Genomic DNA, 19,587 nt, shown 5'->3' with positions numbered 1-19,587 from the left:
CGACTCTGTGATCCCATGGACTGCAGCATGCCAAGCTTCCCTGTCCATCATCAACTCCCAGAACTTGCTCAAACTCATGTCCATTGGGTCAGTGACGCCATCCAACAATCTCATCTGTCTTTCTTGGCCCATGGAAGCCAACCAAAATCTAAGCTTTTACAAGGTTATAAATCAAAATACTAAGGACAACGAGTCACAAGTAGCCAAGTAGGGTTTATAGCCAATCAAATCATTTCCTTTCTTTGCCTCCAATCTTCCTGTATATGTCTATCTCCAGACTCCTGTTCGGAGAGCATTCCTAACTACTTCTGGTTTGACACTGTAAGATATGAATCAAGTTTTTGCTCAAATAGACTCTTAAAATTTTTAATATGCCTTATTTTATCTTTTAACACTTCCCTCTTGCATCCTTGAAGCCCTTGCCTCCTGAATCCAATTCTCCCTCCTGACTTTACACTTTCAGTGACTGGGACACAGAGGAGCCCAGAGGGCTACAGTCTACGGGGTCACAGAACAGTCAGACATGGCTTAGGGACTAAACAACAACACATTCTCTAATAGCTTCCTCAGGAGGAGCGCTTGGGAGGAGAGTATTTTGAATCCTTCATAGTTGTCTTTGTTTTACTTTCAAATTTGCTAGATGGTGAATTCTAGGCTAGAAATTCCTTTTCTGCAGAACTTTGAAGGCACTCTTCCATTGGTTTCTAGATTCCAGAATTGCTATGGGTTGAGAGGCCTGATGTCATTTTGATTGTTGTTGTTGTTCAGCCGACTCTTTGTAACCCATGGACTGAAGCACGCCAGGCTGGACAATAAAAAAGGCTAAGCACCAGGCTTTCCTGTCCTTCACTATCTCCCAGAGTTTGCTCAAATATTGTCCAGCTCTCATGTCCCTACATAACTACTGGAAAAACCATCAGTTCAGTTCAGTTGCTCAGTCGTGTCTGACTCTTTGCGACCCCGTGAACTGCAGCACGCCAGGCCTCCCTGTCCATCACCAACTCCTGGAGTTCACTTAGACCCATGTCCATTGAGTTGGTGATGCCATCCAGCCATCTCATCCTCTGTCGTCCCCTTCTCCTCCTGCCCCCAATCTTTCCCAGCATCAGGGTCTTTTCAAATGAGTCAGCTCTTCGCATCAGGTGGCCAAAGTATTGGAGTTTCAGCTTCAGCATCAATCCTTCCAAAGAATATTCAGGACTGATTTCCTTTAGGATGGACTGGTTGGATCTCCTTGCAGTCCAAGGGACTCTCAAGAGTCTTCTCCAACACCACAGTTCAAAAGCATTGATTCTTCGGTGCTCAATTTTCTTTATAGTCCAACTCTCACATCCATACATGACCACTGGAAAAACCATAGCCTTGACCAGAGGGACCTTTGTTGACAAAGTAATGTCTCTGCTTTTCAATATGCTGTCTAGGTTGGTCATAACTTTCCTTCCAAGGAGTAAGCGTCTTTTAATTTCATGGCTGCAATCACCATCTGCAGTGATTTTAGAGCCCAGAAAAATAAAGTCAGCCACTGTTTCCACTGTTTCCCCATCTATTTGCCATGAAATCATGGGGCTGGATGCCATGATCTTAGTTTTCTAAATGTTGAGCTTTAAGCCAACTTTTTCACTCTCCTCTTTCACTTTGATCAAGAAGCTCTTTAGTTCTTCTTCACTTTCTGCCATAAGGGTGGTGTCATCTGCATATCTGAGGTTATTGATATTTCTCCTGGCAATCTTGATTCCAGTTTGTGCTTCATCCAGCCTGGCATTTTGCATGATGTACTCTGCATATAAGTTAAATAAGCTGGGTGACAATATACAGCTTTGATGTACTCCTTTCCCAATTTGGAACCAGTCCATTGTTCCATGTCCAGTTCTAACTGTTGCTTCTTGACCTACATACAGGTTTCCCAGGAGGCAGGTAAAGTGGTCTGGTATTCCCATCTCTATTTATTGTGTTCTGATACACTGTGTGAAAACATCCCCCACCCCCCACAACCCCCGACCCCAGAAGCCTGTAGGATTGTCTTTTTCTCCCAGTGTTTTCAAATCTCATGATGACATGCGTTGGTGTGGGTCTGTTTTCATCCATCCTTTAGGAAACTTATAGCCATCAATTCTAGAAAACTTATGATAATATTTCCTTTTTTTTCCCTTCAATTTTTGGCCACATCACTAGGTATATGGGATCTTAGCTCCCTGATCAGGGATCAAACCTACACTCCCTATACTGGAAGTGCAGAATCTGAACCAGTAGACTGTCAGGGTAGTTTCTGAAAGTAATCCTTATATTTTTGTCTCCTTTTCTTTTTGTAATGCCCATTATTTGGATATTGTGTTATTTGGGCTCATCTTGTATAATTTTCCTGTCTCTAGTCTTCATTATTTGTTGTTTTGTCCTAATTTCTAGAAATCTTCAACATTATGCAATATTTCTATTGAACTTTTTTATCTCTGCCATATTCTTACTTTTCAAGAGCTGTTTCTTCCCTTTCTAGTGGCTACTGATTAACAGTACTCAGTGCCCCCCATCCATGGATACAGATGATGTTAATGAGTGTTTTTTTGTTTTCTTTTTTAAAGTTTTCTTCTTCTTGCATGTGCTGTTTCTGTGTTTCCTCTTTGTTTCTGGTGAAAGTCTTGCATCTTAGATTCTTTCTTCCAAGTGTTTGTGTTTTTCTTAGCTGTCTGTTCACATTACAGATGGCCCTGCACAGTAGCTGTTTGAAAGCTTGGTGCTCCAAAGTGGGGCTCCTGGAGTAATGGTAGTCACTGTAGAGTTCTGGCCAGGTTGTCTCTTTGGGTCAGATGGCCTTGATTCCTCCTTCCGCTCAGAGGGGATTAAGCCTGGCTACCTGGCTTCTTAGAGCTTCAGGGAGAACAGCAGCCTCCGCATTCAGTATTTCACTGGATCTCTGCTTCCAGAGCAGGACTGGGCCATTCAGCTATGGCTTCTCAGCCAGAGACCCTCCCTTTCACGTTTTCAAGAGGATAAAACTGGGCTTGCCAGGAATGGGAGGGATGGTTTGTGGTTCTGAGTGGGGGAAGGCATCTAAGGGACTCATTCATTCTTTTCATTTTTTAAGACTTTTTATTTATTTATTTTTGATGTGGACCATTTAAAAAGTCTTTATTGAATTTGTTACCATACTGTTTCTGTTTTATGTTTTGGTTTTTTGGCTACAAGGCATGTGGAATCTTAGCTCCCTGACCAGGGACTCGACCTGCACCCTTTGCCCTGGAAGGAGAAGTCTTAACCACTGGACCACCAGGGAAGTCCTGGGACTCACTGATTCTTAACAGAGGTTCAGCCAGTCCCCTTGTCTTCTTAGCTCTCTCATCCTGATTCCACCACTCAGACTTGTCGGGAGTTCGGAACTCAAATCAAGTTCATTGTCAGTTTTTCCTTCTGCTTCTTTAATCTTTTTCCATCTTCTTTGCCACTTCCAAATTTGGTTGTTGTTATCTATTTTTCATTTCCTCTTCTCCTTATGGGTTTTTGCCTCTTGAAAAAGCTTATAGTACCATTTTAAAATGAAGATATGGGGTAGGAACACAGCTAAATGTCTGTGGTCAAGCTCTCATCTATTGACTCCTCACGTTTTAAAATCACTGGTTGTCTGTCCCTGTCAGAAACCGGTTTTTACAGTGAATGTGGCTTCTTTTCTTCTCAAACAGTTGTTGGAAGAGGTAGAAATGATAGTTCCTATCTTTTGTTTAAAATACTTTTTCTATATCTGAAGATAGGTGAAATCTCTTGAAGTCTGAAGCTAATTAAATGTGAGTCATTCCAAGAGCATTCTATAATGTCTAGTCATTCATGGGACTTCCTCTGCTCGTCAAAGGACTTTGCTCAAAGGGCCTGATAAACTGTGCAAACTACATTGGAGATGTAATCACACACACACACACACTCACACAATCATTCAGTTTTACTTTCATTATAATCATATATACATATACATTAAAATATATACTACCTAACAAGTAAAACTAGTTATTTGATTTGAGATGGAGCAGTGAGGAGAGTTTTTAGCAAAATTGGCCAAAAAAACATGAAACTTTCTCTTCTAAAAACATTTGAGATTTAAGGCAAAAATGACAGATTTACTGTGCTTGTTAGAAAGGCTGCTTTATGATTTTACAAAAAAATAAAGCAAGCCTTTGCTCCTACAAACAGTCCAGTCAACTGAAAAGGAAAGTTGACAAATTAACTGTGCTCCCCAAATGCTGTCTTTTGCTTTTGTGATTTAGGATCCAGGAAGATTCATCAATCAGAGGGTGACAGGGATGAGTGGTAGTCTGACAGCACAGCCAACGTGAAGTCAAACAGAAAGGGTTTAAATCCCCGTTTGGCCTTTTATTAGCTCTGGGTCTTTGGGCAGGTTATCCAGCTGAGTCTTACTTTCCTCTTTGTAAAATGGGCACAGATGTTATAAGGCCACTTTCAGGATGAAATGAGAAAACACACGAACTATTTACTGCCATGCACGGTACAAAGCAGATAAAACTCTTATGTAATAAAACCTCAAAAGAAAACATCCATACCAAAAGGTCTTTACTGACAACTAGAGAAGGCAGTGGCACCCCACTCCAGTACTCTTGCCTGGAAAATCCCATGGATGGAAGAGCCTGGTGGGCTACAGTCCATGGGGTCTCGAAGAGTCGGACACGACTGAGCGACTTCACTTTCATTTTTCACTTTCATGCATTGGAGAAGGAAATGGCAACCCACTCCAGTGTTCTTGCCTGGAGAATCCCAGGGATGGCGGAGCCTGGTGGGCTGCCGTCTATGGGGTCGCACAGAGTCGGACACGACTGAAGCCACTTAGCAGCAGCAGCAGCAGCAGACATGGCAGAGACAACCAGAGATCTCTGACTGGAAGGGCAGGTGAGCTGTGTTGAAAGGTATGGGCTCTGGTTTCTGATTGGCTGAGGTGTCAGAGCTTCAGGATGCTGCTTTGGGTCCCAAACTGCACCCTTCTGCTAGGCTGTTCTGCTTTATTTGCCATTATAAATGACTCCATATTATAGCAATAACATCAATAAAAGTAATGCCTGATGCTAATGTGCTATGAATGTCTCATCAGGAACTTAAGAAAATTAGTCTAAAACTGCTCACCATATCCAGACTCAGAGGGACTCATTTCTCAGTCAATTAGGTATGAAGAGTGAGCCTTAAGCCAAGTGAGAAGGGTCTGAAGGCATGTCTCCCAGGAAGGAGGCCTGCTTCCCACTACTCAGAGCTTTCACATGATGCAGATACAGAAAGAGGACTTTGTATAAAGATAGTGAGAAACACCCATGAACCCCTGTAGTGCCTTGGCTTTCCTACCATCCCTATGTATCTGTATGACAGGAGGGTCCTTTGATTTCCTACTCAGATAGGATAATTATGATTGGCACTAAATTTTGTGAGGTAGTGATTTGTTTAAAATATTTCATGAGGTTCTATGAGGAAAAGAAATATCGATTATTATAATAAGTAACATTCATTACAGTTCACAATGTATTCTGGGCACCTTACACGTAGCAACTTATTTAATCTTCACAATAATGCTACAGAGAATGTACCAAGTACTCCCTGTTATAGACAAAGAAACTCAGTACAGAGAGATCAAGAGGGTTGGAAAGTGGGGCACTTGGGGCTCTGAGTCCTTGCTAGTCATGATTTTCTACATTCTCGCTTCTTCAGGTCATGCAGTAGCCTTTGCGTATACATCTGTATCCCTCATCTCCCTCAGAGGCTCATATCCTGGAGTGCACACGGGTTAGAACAACACTCTGTACAGATAGACTCCTCATTCACCCCCCAACAAAGAGGAGTTAAACAAGCACCTCGTGGGTGCCAGGAACTGCGCCAGACCTTAGGAATTTGCTATTCCATAACAAGGAAACGGATTCCGTTTTTTCCTTTAGCAAATTCTACTTTCTCAACTGGCAAAATCTGAGTATTTTCTACAGGAAGACACAAACTCATGATGGTGATGATTAGTTGTGTAAACGGAGCTGGAGCTCTGGAAGGGCTGATAGGCATGTGTGACAAACTTACGTATCATTTCTTCACCCAGGAACAGCACAGACTTGAGCTTCCATGAGTAGCTTTAGTTCACCACTGTTAACCATGAATAGCTTTAGCTCACAGCTGCTAAAATTCAGGAAGTTCTTGTGTGGGTTTTGCGTTTTTTTTTCATGATTGGTATTAAAATCAGTTTTAGAAGAAGTAATACTTAGAACATATATAACATCATCATAAAGTATAATTTTATATGGTTCTCTATATGAATAAAATATTTTGTCGTTGTTTGTACATGGCTACACCTGAAACAAACTGAACATGAAAAATACTGACTTAAAAAAAAGAATTTATCACAGGATTAGTTTTTAAAGGGATACTCTCCTTTATAGTTAAATTATATTTTTATGTATATTAATTTTTAAGAATAAATCTATTATAGGTTGCCACATGATCTTGCAATCCTACTCCTGGGCATGTATCTGGACAAAACTCTAATTTGAAAAGATACACCCCTATGTTCATAGCAGCACTATTTACAATAACCAAGACATGGAAACAACGTCAATGTTCACTGATGGATGAATGGATAAAGAGGATGTGGTGCATATACACAGTGGAATACTGCGGCTGCTGCTGCTAAGTTGCTTCAGTCGTGTCCAACTCTGTGTGACCCCACAGACAGCAGCCCACCAGGCTCCCCCGTCCCTGGGATTCTTCAGGCAAGAACAATGGAGTGGGTTGCCATTTCCTTCTCCAATGCATGAAAGTGAAAAGTGAAAGTGAAGTCGCTCAGTCATGTCCGACTCTTCTCGACCCCATGGACTGCAGCCTACCAGGGTCCTCTGCCCATGAATACTGCTGCTGCTGCTAAGTTGCTTCAGTCGTGTCCAACTCTGTGTGACCCCACAGACAGCAGCCCACCAAGCTCCCCTGTCCCTGGGATTCTTCAGGCAAGAACACTGGAGTGGGTTGCCATTTCTGTCTCCAATTCATGAAAGTGAAAAGTGAAAGTGAAGCCGCTCAGTCGTGTCCGACTCTTAGCGACCCCATGGACTGCAGCCCACCAGGCTCCTCCGTCCATGGGATTTTCCAGGCAGGAGTACTGGAGTGGGATGCCATTGCCTTCTCTGGCCCATGAATACTACTCAACCATAAATAAGAATAAAATAATGCTATTTACAGCTACATGGATGGACCTAGACATTATCATATTAAGTGCAGCAAGTCAGAAAGAGAAAGCAAACACCACAAGATATCTCTCATACGTGGAATCTAAAATACGACACAAACGAACTTATCGATGAAACGGACTCAAAGATGTGGAGAACACATTTGTGCTTGCCAAGGGGAATGGGGGCTGGGCGAGGGACGGATGGGGAGTTTGGGATTAGCAGGTGCAAGCTATTACATACAGAATGGATAAACAACAAGGCGCTACTGTATAGCACGGACACTATATTCAATATCCCGTGATAAACCATGATGGAAAAGAAAAATAAATAAAGTTGCTCTTCAGAAAAAGAATAAATCTATTGCATTAAAAAAGACCATTCTCTTAAGTAAAATTTGAGAGTAAAATTGAGAGTAAAATAACAGTGTGTCAAAACATGTGGTGACAGAAGCTTCCGAGGAATAGTGTCTTCTGTATGTGCACCAGTAGTGAGCACTTCTAAGACTCAAAACAGCCTGGGCCTCAGCACTGAGTGTCTTTGCTGAATGAAGGCAGGGGAGGAAAAGAACGTGGTGAAGGCAGGGCCTCAGCATGCAGCCAGCAAACTATGCGCTGCCCAACTCCCAGGAGTTCCACGTTCATGGCTAATTAGATGGACTGAATGAATGGAACAGAATAAACACAATAAATGAGAGCAAGGTTAAAGTTACATGGGGGTCACGGAAGCCACCCAGAGCCCCAAGGATTTTCCGAGTAGTAAGTTCTGATGAACTCCCTCATCTCAGCAAGCAGAGCTGTTGACAGAACAACGGCATACCATCTTTGCTTCGTAATGAATAAACTGAGGGGTTAGCGACCCAAGGAAAAGCACAAATGACTTTAGCGGCACCTAGAACAGGTCTGGAGTCTCCAAAATCCTATTTCATCTTTCTGCTTACGCTACAGAGACACATCACATACATCAGTCCTACTTTTCCCTCCATTTAAGGGGACTGGGGGAGACATAGGCCCTCGTATACAAGGCTTATTGTTCTTAACACTGATTCTGTATTGTAGTAGCACTATTTTTGGTGCTGCATTAGGTACGTGTGGTTTATCAGTTATTAAGAAGACTTCCTTTTCAGTATTAAATTTATACTGTTAGCGTTGACTTGGACAGATCCCATCTCATATGACCATTTGAGAACTCTCTATTTTCGCCTTAGCCACTGATGTAATGCTATCTGACAGAGCACAGTGAGGCACTTTATTCAGCCTCCTCACCGTCTCCGGTACGGACACCCCTCGGTCACAGATGTTGCTTCTAAGTCTCCTTTGGTCTTCATGAATTAATCATTTCCTTCATTTTCTTGGAGCATTTATGGATGAACTTAGCTTATGGATAGTAAAAGCACAGAAACCTCAATTTCCATTCTATAGAATTCCAGTGGGGCTGAAATTTTCAAAGTTGTTTTAACCACAGCAGTTATAAATCTAGAGTCTGAGAAAAGAGGGAATTAAACACATTTATATGCTCTGCTTTTCTTTTTGGCTTGGTTACCCAAGCACCTTGTGCCATGGAGGAATTCAGGAAGTTACTGAAGAAAAAGACATGATTTTATTCTTGCAAGTGGATTACAGATGCATAGTGGACAGATGGGAAGATAGTCTCAATAGATTACTGTGAAAACAATCTGCGATATACTGAAATATAGAGAGCCTCTATGCCTTCATACGCTCATGTAATTATTCATGTGGGGTGTGTGAGTCACATATTATTGGGTACTTACTGTTTGCCAGGGGCTATCCTAGGCATATAAATATGTTATTTTATTTAATACTTTGAATAATTTACAAAATGAGGATATTTTGCAGATATCCTTATTTCCATTCAACAGGGGAAGAAACCTAAGACTGAAGAAACCTAGTAACTTGCCCCATTCACAGGGCTATTAAGTGTCGGCAAGTGAGTGATTGGCTCCACACTTTTGTATCTTTAGGTGAAACTTGGCAATGACACTTAAGACGCTGGCCACACCTGTAAACCATTTGACAAGACAACTTGCTAATGTCTCCTTAAAATTCTAAATTAAAAAAAAAAAGTCACTTCTACTTACAACTTATGGTTATTCCAAGTTCCACATTGTGTTTCTTAGGGAGCTTTACGTGAAATGTTCCACTACTGGGGATGACAGACTCTGTAATTTCAAAACAAGAAAGAAGGTGTTTATAGAAGATGAGGAAGAATGGAGCCCCAGTCAATGACAAGGCATCAGGAATACTTGTATCGTCATCATCTGTAGTTAAAGCTGTGAGAACTGATGTAAAATCCTGATAAACTAAGCTTCTGGTAAAGAACAGACATCCTACCCACAGGCAACAGTGTGTAATTCACAGTAACAATCGAGTTCAGTATCTCTTAAGTGTGATTCAGATAGCATCTCAAATTTACCTAGGATGCAAGTTAAAAATATAGATTTCTGAAATATCCCACATCTATGGGATCAGAATTGCTGAAGATAAAGACTAGAAATCTACATTTCAAACATATTCGCCAGGTAATTCTTAGGTATAGTAAAGTTGAAGGACCAACAGTAGTTATGCTCTTTTTTCCCCAACTTTATTTTTTCCAGAGTTTATTATTCAGCAGATTTTATTTCCTTGGGCTCCAAAATCACTGCAGACGGTGATGGCAGCCATGAAATTAAGACATGCTTGCTCCTTGGAAGAAAAGCCATGACAAACCTAGACAGCATATTACAAAGCAGAGATATCACTTTGCCGACAAAGGTCACTATAGTCAAAACTGGGTTTTCCAGTAGTTCACGTACGGATGTGAGAGTTGGACCATAAAAAAGGTGGAGTGCCAAAGAATTGATGCTTTCGAATTGTGGTGCTGGAGAAGACTACTGAGTGTCCCTTGGACAGCAAGGAGATCAGACCAGTCAATCAGTCCTAAAGGAAATCAACCCTGAATATTCATTGGAAGGACTGGTGCTAAAGCTGAAGCTCCAATACTTTGGTTGCCTGATGCGAACAGCCAACTTGTTGGAAAAGACCTTGATCCTGGGAAAGATTGAGGGCAAGAGGGGAAGGGGGCGACAGAAGATGAGATAATTGTATAGCATCACTGACTCAATGGACATGAGTCTGAGCAAACTCTGAGAGATAGTGAAGGACAAGGAAGCCTGCTGTGCTGCAGTTCATGGGGTCGCAAAGAGTTGGACATGACTTAGTGACTGAACAACAACAATTATTCAGCAGGTTTTTTGTTTGTTTTTCCATTCATGGCTGGTAGTAATAGATTTCAGGAAAGACTTCAGTTAGCTGTGATGGCCGTTGACATGGAGGAGGCAGGAGGTACCTTAATTTGTAAGGTCAATGGGTAAAAAGAACACTTAAAGGCGCAGTAGTAGGACTGATATTCAAAATATCTCACAACCAGAATGGTCTTGACCACAACCAACTGCACTGAATGCTGAGCACAGAGTTGAAACAGGGGGACCCGAGAGGTCCCAGCTGCACCAAAGATGACCCTACTTTCTGGATCATGTGGTGGATTCAGAGAAGAGGAGAATAGGGAGTGCTGGGACAGAGCAAAGGTGGGTTCAGATGTTGGCCAAGCAACAGAGAAGTAAGCTAGCCTAGCAGTAGAGAGGGAAGCACTGTGTCCTATTTGACTCTCAGCCCTGTATAGAGCTACTGTGAGTTGACCAGGAATGACTAATTTTTGAAAAGCAAAGAATTGCTACATATTCTTAAATATATTCTTAAAATTCCTTCGTCTGGGAAGCCTTCAATTAGAGATGCGGTTAAAATGGAAATAGCCTCTGAAGAGATAATATCTATTCATACTAAGTAGCTAACGACTATGATCCTTTCTGGAAGTTTTAGAAAAAGGTGGGAAGGGCTAGCCAGGAGCAAAGGAAACATAAGCATAAGGGGAAGTTTGTGGGATGGCTCAGTGAAGTCACTTTTTTCTGCTTGATTCTGCCCCAAGGTGGCTCCCCAGCCTGCACACACAGAATTAACTACAGCAGCTGTGATGTGGGTAGAACTACAAGGTCCCAAGGCCCGAGTCCAATTTGTTAATCACATATTTAACACATTTTGAGTCTCTGTAGAGCTGAAAGTTGGGATGGCCCCATAGAAACACAGTAATTCCTTCCTGGTTCTGCCTTAACTTGATCTTTCTGGTCTTCTCTACTTTCCCATGAAGAATCTGGACAGAAAACCTTTTAGAAGAACCTGATCTTCTAACTCAGAATAATCACCATAGACAAACTGGAGAAGACAGTAAAATTTTGATTTCTCTGGGCGCTCTGGGCGTCTAAAAATTCATGTGTGAAGGTTTCCCAAATAGCCCTCGTCAGTTTCAGCTGGGGCCACTTGATAAAGGCAAGTCTGCCCTTTCTGGGCCCTTCCTCTCCTCCCAGCTCTTTCCTCACTTCCCAGGCAGCACCTGAGGGAATCTGTTGCCTTCCCCCACTTCCTTCCTCTCTTCTTAATGCTCCTGGTGGGTCATCTGTGGCTCGGTCAGTGTCATAGACCCTGAGCTCCTATCTTCAGCCTTGCCGTCGTCCTCAATGAAGACTCAACTAAGAGATGCCAGGAAGAACAACATACATTTATTTGCTTATTTATTCAAGAGGAATTTGTATCCTTCCCATTTCCCATCTGAGGTAGATAAAATGATTTAGTTGTGTCCAACTCTTTGTGACCCCATGGACTGTACAGTCCATGGAATTCTCCAGGCCAGAACACTGGAGTGGGTAGCCGTTCCATTCTCCAGGGGATCTTCCCAACCCAGGGACTGAACCCAGGTCTCCTGCACTGCAGGTGGATTCTTTACCACCTGAGCCACCAGGGAAGCCTGTAGACTTCAAGATGACTGGCCAATTTGAATATACTGGGGCAGAAAAAGAGAAATGCAGTTAAGTATCGATAGCAACCATCAAGGTGTGCTTTACTCTCTTACTTTGGGTGCTACAAGAATCACCAATATTTATTTCTAAAAGATTTCTCAATCTTTTCCTTTCATCACTTTCCTGAGTCTCTGTGAAGGCTAATTGTTATCTTCTTCCCATCACCAAAGGAGAAAGTTTAAGAATCTGGAATTAGCATGCAGATTGGGGGCAGAGAGGGCATTTGGAAGAAGCTCATTTAGACCAAATGCCCCAATAGCTAGGCTGCTATTGGAAGAAGAAGAAAGAAACAAATGTACTTAAGGAGATGTGCAAGGTCTTGGACAGGGCCAGTGGTTGGCCTCGACAGCTCCTGGTTCTAGCCCTCTCTGGGACTGCCTACATTCCTTGTCCCCAAAGGCTGTGAAACACCTGTATGCTCCTAGGAAACACCTTTTCCCGTCTAAATTAGCTTGTGTGCATTTTCTGTGGCTTGCAACTGAAAGATCTCTTATGAACACGTTAATCCAGTAGAGGAAATAGGATGGGAGCCAAACAGACAGCCCCCACCTAAGTGTTCATGAGTGTAACTGCTGCTGCTGCTGCTGCTGCTGCTAAGTCGCTTCAGTCGTGTCCGACTCTGCCATAGAAGGCAGCCCACCAGGCTCCCCCGTCCCTGGGATTCTCCAGGCAAGAACACTGGAGTGGGTTGCCATTTCCTTCTCCAATGCATGAAAGTGAAAAGTGAAAGTGAAGTCGCTGAGTCTTGTCCGACTCTTCGAGACCCCATGGACTGCAGCCCACCAGGCTCCTCCGTCCATGGGATTTTCCAGGCAAGAGTACTGGAGTAGGGTGCCATTGCCTTCTCCGTGATGAGTGTAACAGGAATAGATTATTCTATTACTTGGATAAAGTATCCCAAATGGTTCATAAGTAAATGTCCTAGAAGCTTTAGAGGAACAAAAAGCTTCACTATTTATAAAACTCATTTCATGTATGTTTGTTTTAGTGTTGCTGGTTTTATGAAAACATTCTCTGTGAAAGGGGTTGTTGTTCAGTCGCTAAGTAGTATCTGACTCCTTGCAACCCCACGGACTGCAGCACACTGGGCTTCCTGTCCTTCACTATCTCCCAGAGTTTGTTCAAATTCATGTCCACTGAGTTATGAAGCTATCTAACCATCTCATCCTCTGCCCCCACTTCTCCTTTTGCCCTCAATCTTTCCCAGCACCAGGGTCTTTTCCAGTGAGTTGGCTCTTTGCATCAGGTGACCAAAGTATTAGAGCTTCATCTTCAGCATCAATCCTTCCAATGAATATTCAGGGTTGATTTCCTTTAGGATTGTCTGGTTTGATTTCCTTGCAGTCCAAGGGACTCTCAAGAGTCTTCTCCAGCACCACAGTTCAAAAGCATCAATTCTTTGCCACTCAGCCTTCTTTACGGTCCAACTCTCATGTACATCCATACATGACTACTGGAAAAACCACAGCTTTGACCGTATGGAGCTTTGTTGGCAAAGTGATGTCTCTGTTCTGTGAAAGGGGTGGGGAATGTATTGTTTGTATGTATGTGTCCATGTATGTCTATGACATCTTGCCCAAGATGCTATACAGTGAGTTGTTAATTCATAAGGGCGGAAAACACAGATCTAAATTAGTTACTATAGCAAAATTTTGCTTTACATTTTTAATGCAGGGAATCTTGACCAAGATTAATATTGTTAATGACACGGGAGGAGACATTATCACTTCCTGGAAAACAGTAATAGATTACTTTTGACTACATAAGATTTGAAATATTTATAATGATGAACAAATATCAACAAATGAATCTCTTTGATCAAGCTGTGGCTTCATTTGAATCTTTAAACATCAACATGATTTATTTTCTATTTGGTAATTTTTTCCCCCATACAATTATTTGTCTGTTAAAGTGAAGGCACATTTAATTTGGGGTTTCTTAAGGAAACGCTAATAAAGAAGAAAAAGAGCCAATATTTGGAGAAACAATAGGTTTAGAAGAAGTAAACAAGATGTTTATTTTCTTAGACTCCCATGTGGTTATTTTGTGCTTCCCTGGTTTTGCTTTATCTTTGTTAATACTATAATTAAAAACACATTTGGGTAAACAAAGGCCTCCTTCTTTCCAATTGGTCTGCTCTTTCCGCCTGAAGCATTCATTGTTGGCACAGTAAGATAACCACCACATAATAATTCATCAATCGGGACACCTTGTGAGATTCAAAAAAATAAAGGGACTATAAGGTGGGTAAATGTGAATGTTTAAGTCCCACTCACTCAGAGAAAAACACTGGGGACTCTAGTAATAATGGCAAACATCATTTGATAGAATTTTTCGTTGAGGCTTCTCTCAAAGACAAAGCTGTATTTTTTCCAACAAAACAATTTCAGCATTAAAGTAGAAACTTCAAGAATTCATGATATTGTACACTGGTATTTAAAAGATAGTACTGAAAAAGGCAAACTGTAAATTGTGCATATGATTATAGCTTTACAAAATTATATGTATGGTAAAGGACTTTCGTAAAGACATATAAAAAGTTTCTGTTTATTAGAGTGATGGGATTATAAGCAACTTTAGTATAAGAAAAATTCCTTTAATGTTACTACAATTTTTTTGGGTGGTGGTGCCCATGTAAAGAGATCAGTTTAGTTCAATTCAGTCACTCAGTCGTGTCTGACTCAGGCAAAGTGTACTCATAATCAAGCTTTTTAACCACTGTCTGTGTCACTTAGGATGTTTATAAAACAGACATAGGTAATCTCTGAGATCTAGCAGTTTGGGAATTAGTATCGGGGTATATATCTGAGGAAGAACTGGAAATGGATGGTGGTTCACATCCAGACAATCAGAAGTGAATCGAAAAGGGCAGGGCAGTCTTGAAATAGCTCATATCTCATGCAGTGATATCTTACAAATATTCACGTTCTCAATTGGCTAAAAAAGATTATCTGGATTCCAGCAGTTTCAATGTATACCAGTAGATTGGTAATGAGTAATTAGAGTGTTTTATTGAGGTTCTGATGCTGTGTCTAGGCTCAACAGAAATCAACTAGTGATGTCTGCCACGAGCAATGGAGGAGAGAATGACAGGATGGAAAAATATTTTTCCTGGCCCTATTTTATATCGTTTCTATTCATTTGAAATGGGTTGATTTCTGGGACAATGGAAGACAAGGGAGATGGCTTTAGCTCCATTTTTCCAGTCCCCTATTTAGCAAGTTGGAATTAAGCAAAGTGGGTTTAATAGTTGTTCAGTCACTGTCAGACTCTTTGCCACTCCAAGGATTGAGCACATTAGGCTCCTCTGTCCTCCACTGTCTCCTGGAGTTTGCTCAAATTCATGTCCATTGAGTTGGTGATGCCATCCAACCATCTCATCTTCTGCCACTCCCTTCTCCTTTTGCCTTCAATCTTTCCCAGCATCAGGGTCTTTTCTAATGAGTCAGCTCTTTGCACCAGGAGGCCAAAGTACTGGAGCTTCAGCTTCAGCATCAGTCCTTCCAATGCATATTCATAGTTTCTGTTTTTTAGGAGCTTAAACCTAAGCTAAACCTAAAAACCTAACCTTTCATTAACATATATATACTTATATTTGTATATACATTATATATATAATGGATTAGACAAATATATATAATGGATTACATTATATGAACAAATATTGAGGATACACATAAAATAAAGACACATGTATAGCACAAGTAAATACTTAGTGGATATTGCTATGGATAAAGTCAGCTGTGCTGGCCATTCCATTACTGGAATGTAGTGAGTAGATGCTGCTCAACATCCCACAGTGCACAGGATAAGCATCTCCATTCAACAAACAATGTCAGTAGGGCAGAAGCTCAGAAATCCTGCTCTTTCATGCTAGGAACCTTAATATCTCTTTAAAGAGGCAGTGTAATACAATATAGATAAAGACAGGTGCAAGTCAACAGACCCAGGATTTATCTAACATTCACTTTGCTCTATGACCTTGAGTTTCTGCCCTTGAATCTCAATTTTCCCTTCTCAAATAAATGAAGGTATTGGATTACAATAGTTTGCCCATCATAAATGTTCTACAATTATAGTAAATACATTTTGGGGCCACTCGACAGACTTATTTGCAAACTAGACCCTCAATGTATCTGACTGATCCTTACAAGGTCTTTTACTGACTGTTGGCCACTATGGACAAGAAAGGGAAGATGCTACACCTAGCCCGTGCCAATAGATGCTCTCCTTTGGGAATTAGAAATTAAAACTGGCTGGTCCTGGCTGGGCACGTTAGCAAGGATGAAGCAATTATACACAATCAGAAAAAACTTGAGAAAATCAGAGAAAACTTGTACAAAGGGAGTAGACATGAAGAAACAGAGCACAGGAACCTCAGAGATGCAATTAGTATAAAATCAATTCTTGGTGCAAATTGAAGTCTCTGATCCTAGTCCCTCAGGAGAGCCAACTGTATTTCATTCAGTCATCGACCAAATATTGGCCGAGAGCTTCCTAAATTCCAGGCACTATTTTACGTGCTGTGGTATATTCTTGAACAAAAGGCACAAAGTCTCAGACATCTCAGATATTTCTACTGGAGAAAACAAGACAATAATAATACTTTTATACAACATAACAATAAGTGTGTTATGTATATGACACAACAGCAGGGTATGAGAAGGGCCAAGAAGAGCTATAAATCTGGGCAAGGGGACTGAGTGTGATAAATGTTGTGGAAGGCTTCTTTGAGCAATTGATGTTTCAGCAAAGATCTAAGTGAAGTGAGGAGAAGGCAATGGCACCCCACTCTAGTACTTTTGCCTGGAAAATCCCATGGATGGAGGAGCCTGCTGCGCTGCAGTCCATGGGGTCGTGAAGAGTCGGACACGACTGAGCGAATTCACTTTCATTTTTCACTTTCATGCATTGGAGAAGGAAATGGCAACCCACTCCAGTGTTCTTGCCTGGAGAATCCCAGGGACGGGGGAGCCTGGTGGGCTGCCGTCTATGGGGTTGCACAGAGTCAGACACAACTGAAGCGACTTAGCAGCAAGTGAAGTGAACAAACCACCCAAATATGCTGGGGAAGAGCTGCCCAGGCAGAGGAACAGCAACTACAGAGATTCTTTGATAGGATTGTGCTTGGGTGTCAGGGGCAGCCAGTTCACATGCCTTCCTCATCCCGAGTCCTGCACCCCTTCTGAGAGATTTCACCAAGTAGTGCTTCTCCCATCACACTGTGTGCCCAACACTCAGACCTCTGGGTTGAATAACTGCCTCCATTCTGCTTTGCTTTAGCAACTCACTACCCTGGAACTTTGCTTTATGTCTGACATCCTAAACTCTAATATGCCATTTGACCTCAGTCTCCCAGCTGTTAGCTCTCAAATCCCCTTTCTCTCACTCCCCTACTTTCTTCTCCCTGAAGACTCCTAATTCCTTAACTGCTCCCTTTCTGTCTGGTCTTTCATGCTGATCCTATATTGATTTCTGTGCCTCTCTAACCTATTACACATTCTCTCAAGCACAAGCAGTATATGTAGTGCTTACAACATGGCCTTTGGAGCCTCACTGCCTGTGTTAAAATCCCAGCCCCACCATTAATGTGAGCCTCTGTTACTGGGGATATAGGAATATTCATGTGGCCAAAAAGTTCATTCAGATTTTTTTTCTATAAGATGGAACAAAAACTCGAACACTTTTTTTGGCCAACCCAATAGTAACCTTCTCCATTGCTGTTTTAAAGACTATGAGCTAATGCACACACAGGAGAGTAACAAGCCATAGAGTAAGCATTTGATAAATATCATGATAAATTTTCATGTGATTACCATAATTATCTCTGCTCTTCCTGTGATGATTTGAACCTCCGTGACTTACGTGCTCCTTCTTTGAAACTTCCCTGGAAACAGTCTCTGGATCAATATAACCATCTACTATCTCTGTTTTTATTCTTGAGCAGCGGAGGTCTCCTGACAAAAAACTTGACCACAAAGACTGATGTTGCTATAGACTGAGAGCTTCTGGATTCTGCTTGGTCTACCACCCAGCTTGAAAATCCCTTTACATGAATCTGGTTGGTTATCTCATTCATTTCCCCATTAGCTATTCTGAACCTTCATCGTTCTTTTCAGCTCCCCAAGGTGCTGACCCTTTCACCCTTGCTTGACAGTTCTCACACGATCTTCCTAAGCACAGCTAAAATGTAATTATATTCTCACATCCTTCTCTTCACACTCCTAGGCGAAGGTCTTCTACTTTCTGCCTTAGACGAATTACCTACCTATGCTCTGGATAACTTCCCTTCTCATCCCTTTGGAAACTCCTAGCTACCAATTATCTCTTTTTCCTCTCACATATTTTGGGCCCCAAACATGCTCAAATCTTTCCAATCTTAACACAACAAAATAACACCCATCTGAACCTGGAATCCCCTCTATCTCCTTTCATCTACAGCTAAATGTCTTCATTTTTTTTTTTTTTTAATTTATTTTTTACTTTTTGGCTGCACTGCATGGCATGTGGGATCTCAGGCCCCTGACCAGGACTGAACCCATGCCCTCTGCAATGGAAGTGTAGATTCTTAACCACTGGACTGACAGGGAAGTAGTGAAGCGAAAGTCGCTCAGTTGTGTTTGACTCTTTGCGACCCCATGGACTATACAAGTCTCCATGCCAGAATACTGGAGTGGGTAGCCTTTCCCTTCTCCAGGGGATCTTCCCAACCCAAGGATCAAACACAGCTCTCCTGCATTTCAGGCAGATCCTTTACCAGCTGAATCACAAGGGAAGCCCAGTCCCTACAGCTAAATCCCTTGATGTTGCCAAATGTCCCCTGGGGCAAAACAGATCTTGATTGAGAACCACTGATTAGAAGATAAGACAGTATAAACTAGAGCACAAAGTATGTAACTAAATGCTGTAGAAGTTCTCAAAAGATGAGCCCCCAATGGCCTCCTGTCCTTTTCATCTATTCACTGCATTTGTCCTGCCAATCCATCTCCCAAAACCCACTTTCTCGGCAGACAACAAGCACAGCTTGTCTGTACTTCCCTACCCTTTCTTTCCTCAGCCCTCAGCTCCCTGCAATCTGACTTCTGTCCCCTGATTCCTTGAAACTTCTCCGCCATGACTTTCTTCCTAATTGCCGAACCCAGTGGACATTCTCTTTCTTGCCTCTATTGCGTGAATCCTCCATAGCCTTTTCATGCTATCGACCATGACTTTTGCCTTGAAACTCTTGCTTTGGTTTCCAAAATGCCAGCATTTTTGGTTCTCCTCTTACTTCTCCTATATCATTTTCATCACCTCCTTTACTAGCATCCTTTCCCTTTAAATCTCAGTATTCCTCAGACGGAATTCCCACCTCAGTCCCCTTCTTATCACTACTCTTTCCTTAGTGGTGTCCTTTATTCCAATGACTTTAACCATCACCACTGTGTTGGTCACTCCTCTGTTCTGCTCTTTAGCACAGACCCCAGTCCTAGGCTCTGGGAGGTATAGCCTGCAGTCTCT

At 41.9% G+C, this 19,587-nt stretch overlaps 1 protein-coding gene across 5 annotated transcripts in view; it reads right to left on the bottom strand.

Moving 5' to 3' along the window:
- Positions 1-19,587, bottom strand: part of GRIP1 (glutamate receptor interacting protein 1) — a 305,928-nt gene that overhangs the window by 75,145 nt on the left and 211,196 nt on the right. For all 5 annotated transcript variants that reach the window (XM_061416574.1, XM_061416570.1, XM_061416571.1 and 2 more), the window contains one exon: positions 9,280-9,360. In XM_061416574.1, coding sequence (XP_061272558.1) covers positions 9,280-9,360 — 81 coding nt within the window. The remainder of the gene's footprint in view (positions 1-9,279; positions 9,361-19,587) is intronic.

The sequence above is a fragment of the Bos javanicus genome, chromosome 5, assembly GCF_032452875.1.
Source record: "Bos javanicus breed banteng chromosome 5, ARS-OSU_banteng_1.0, whole genome shotgun sequence".
Lineage (NCBI taxonomy): Eukaryota > Metazoa > Chordata > Mammalia > Artiodactyla > Bovidae > Bos > Bos javanicus.
The sequence above is the reverse complement of the archived record's forward strand: the minus strand, read 5'-3'. Positions and strand labels throughout refer to the sequence as shown.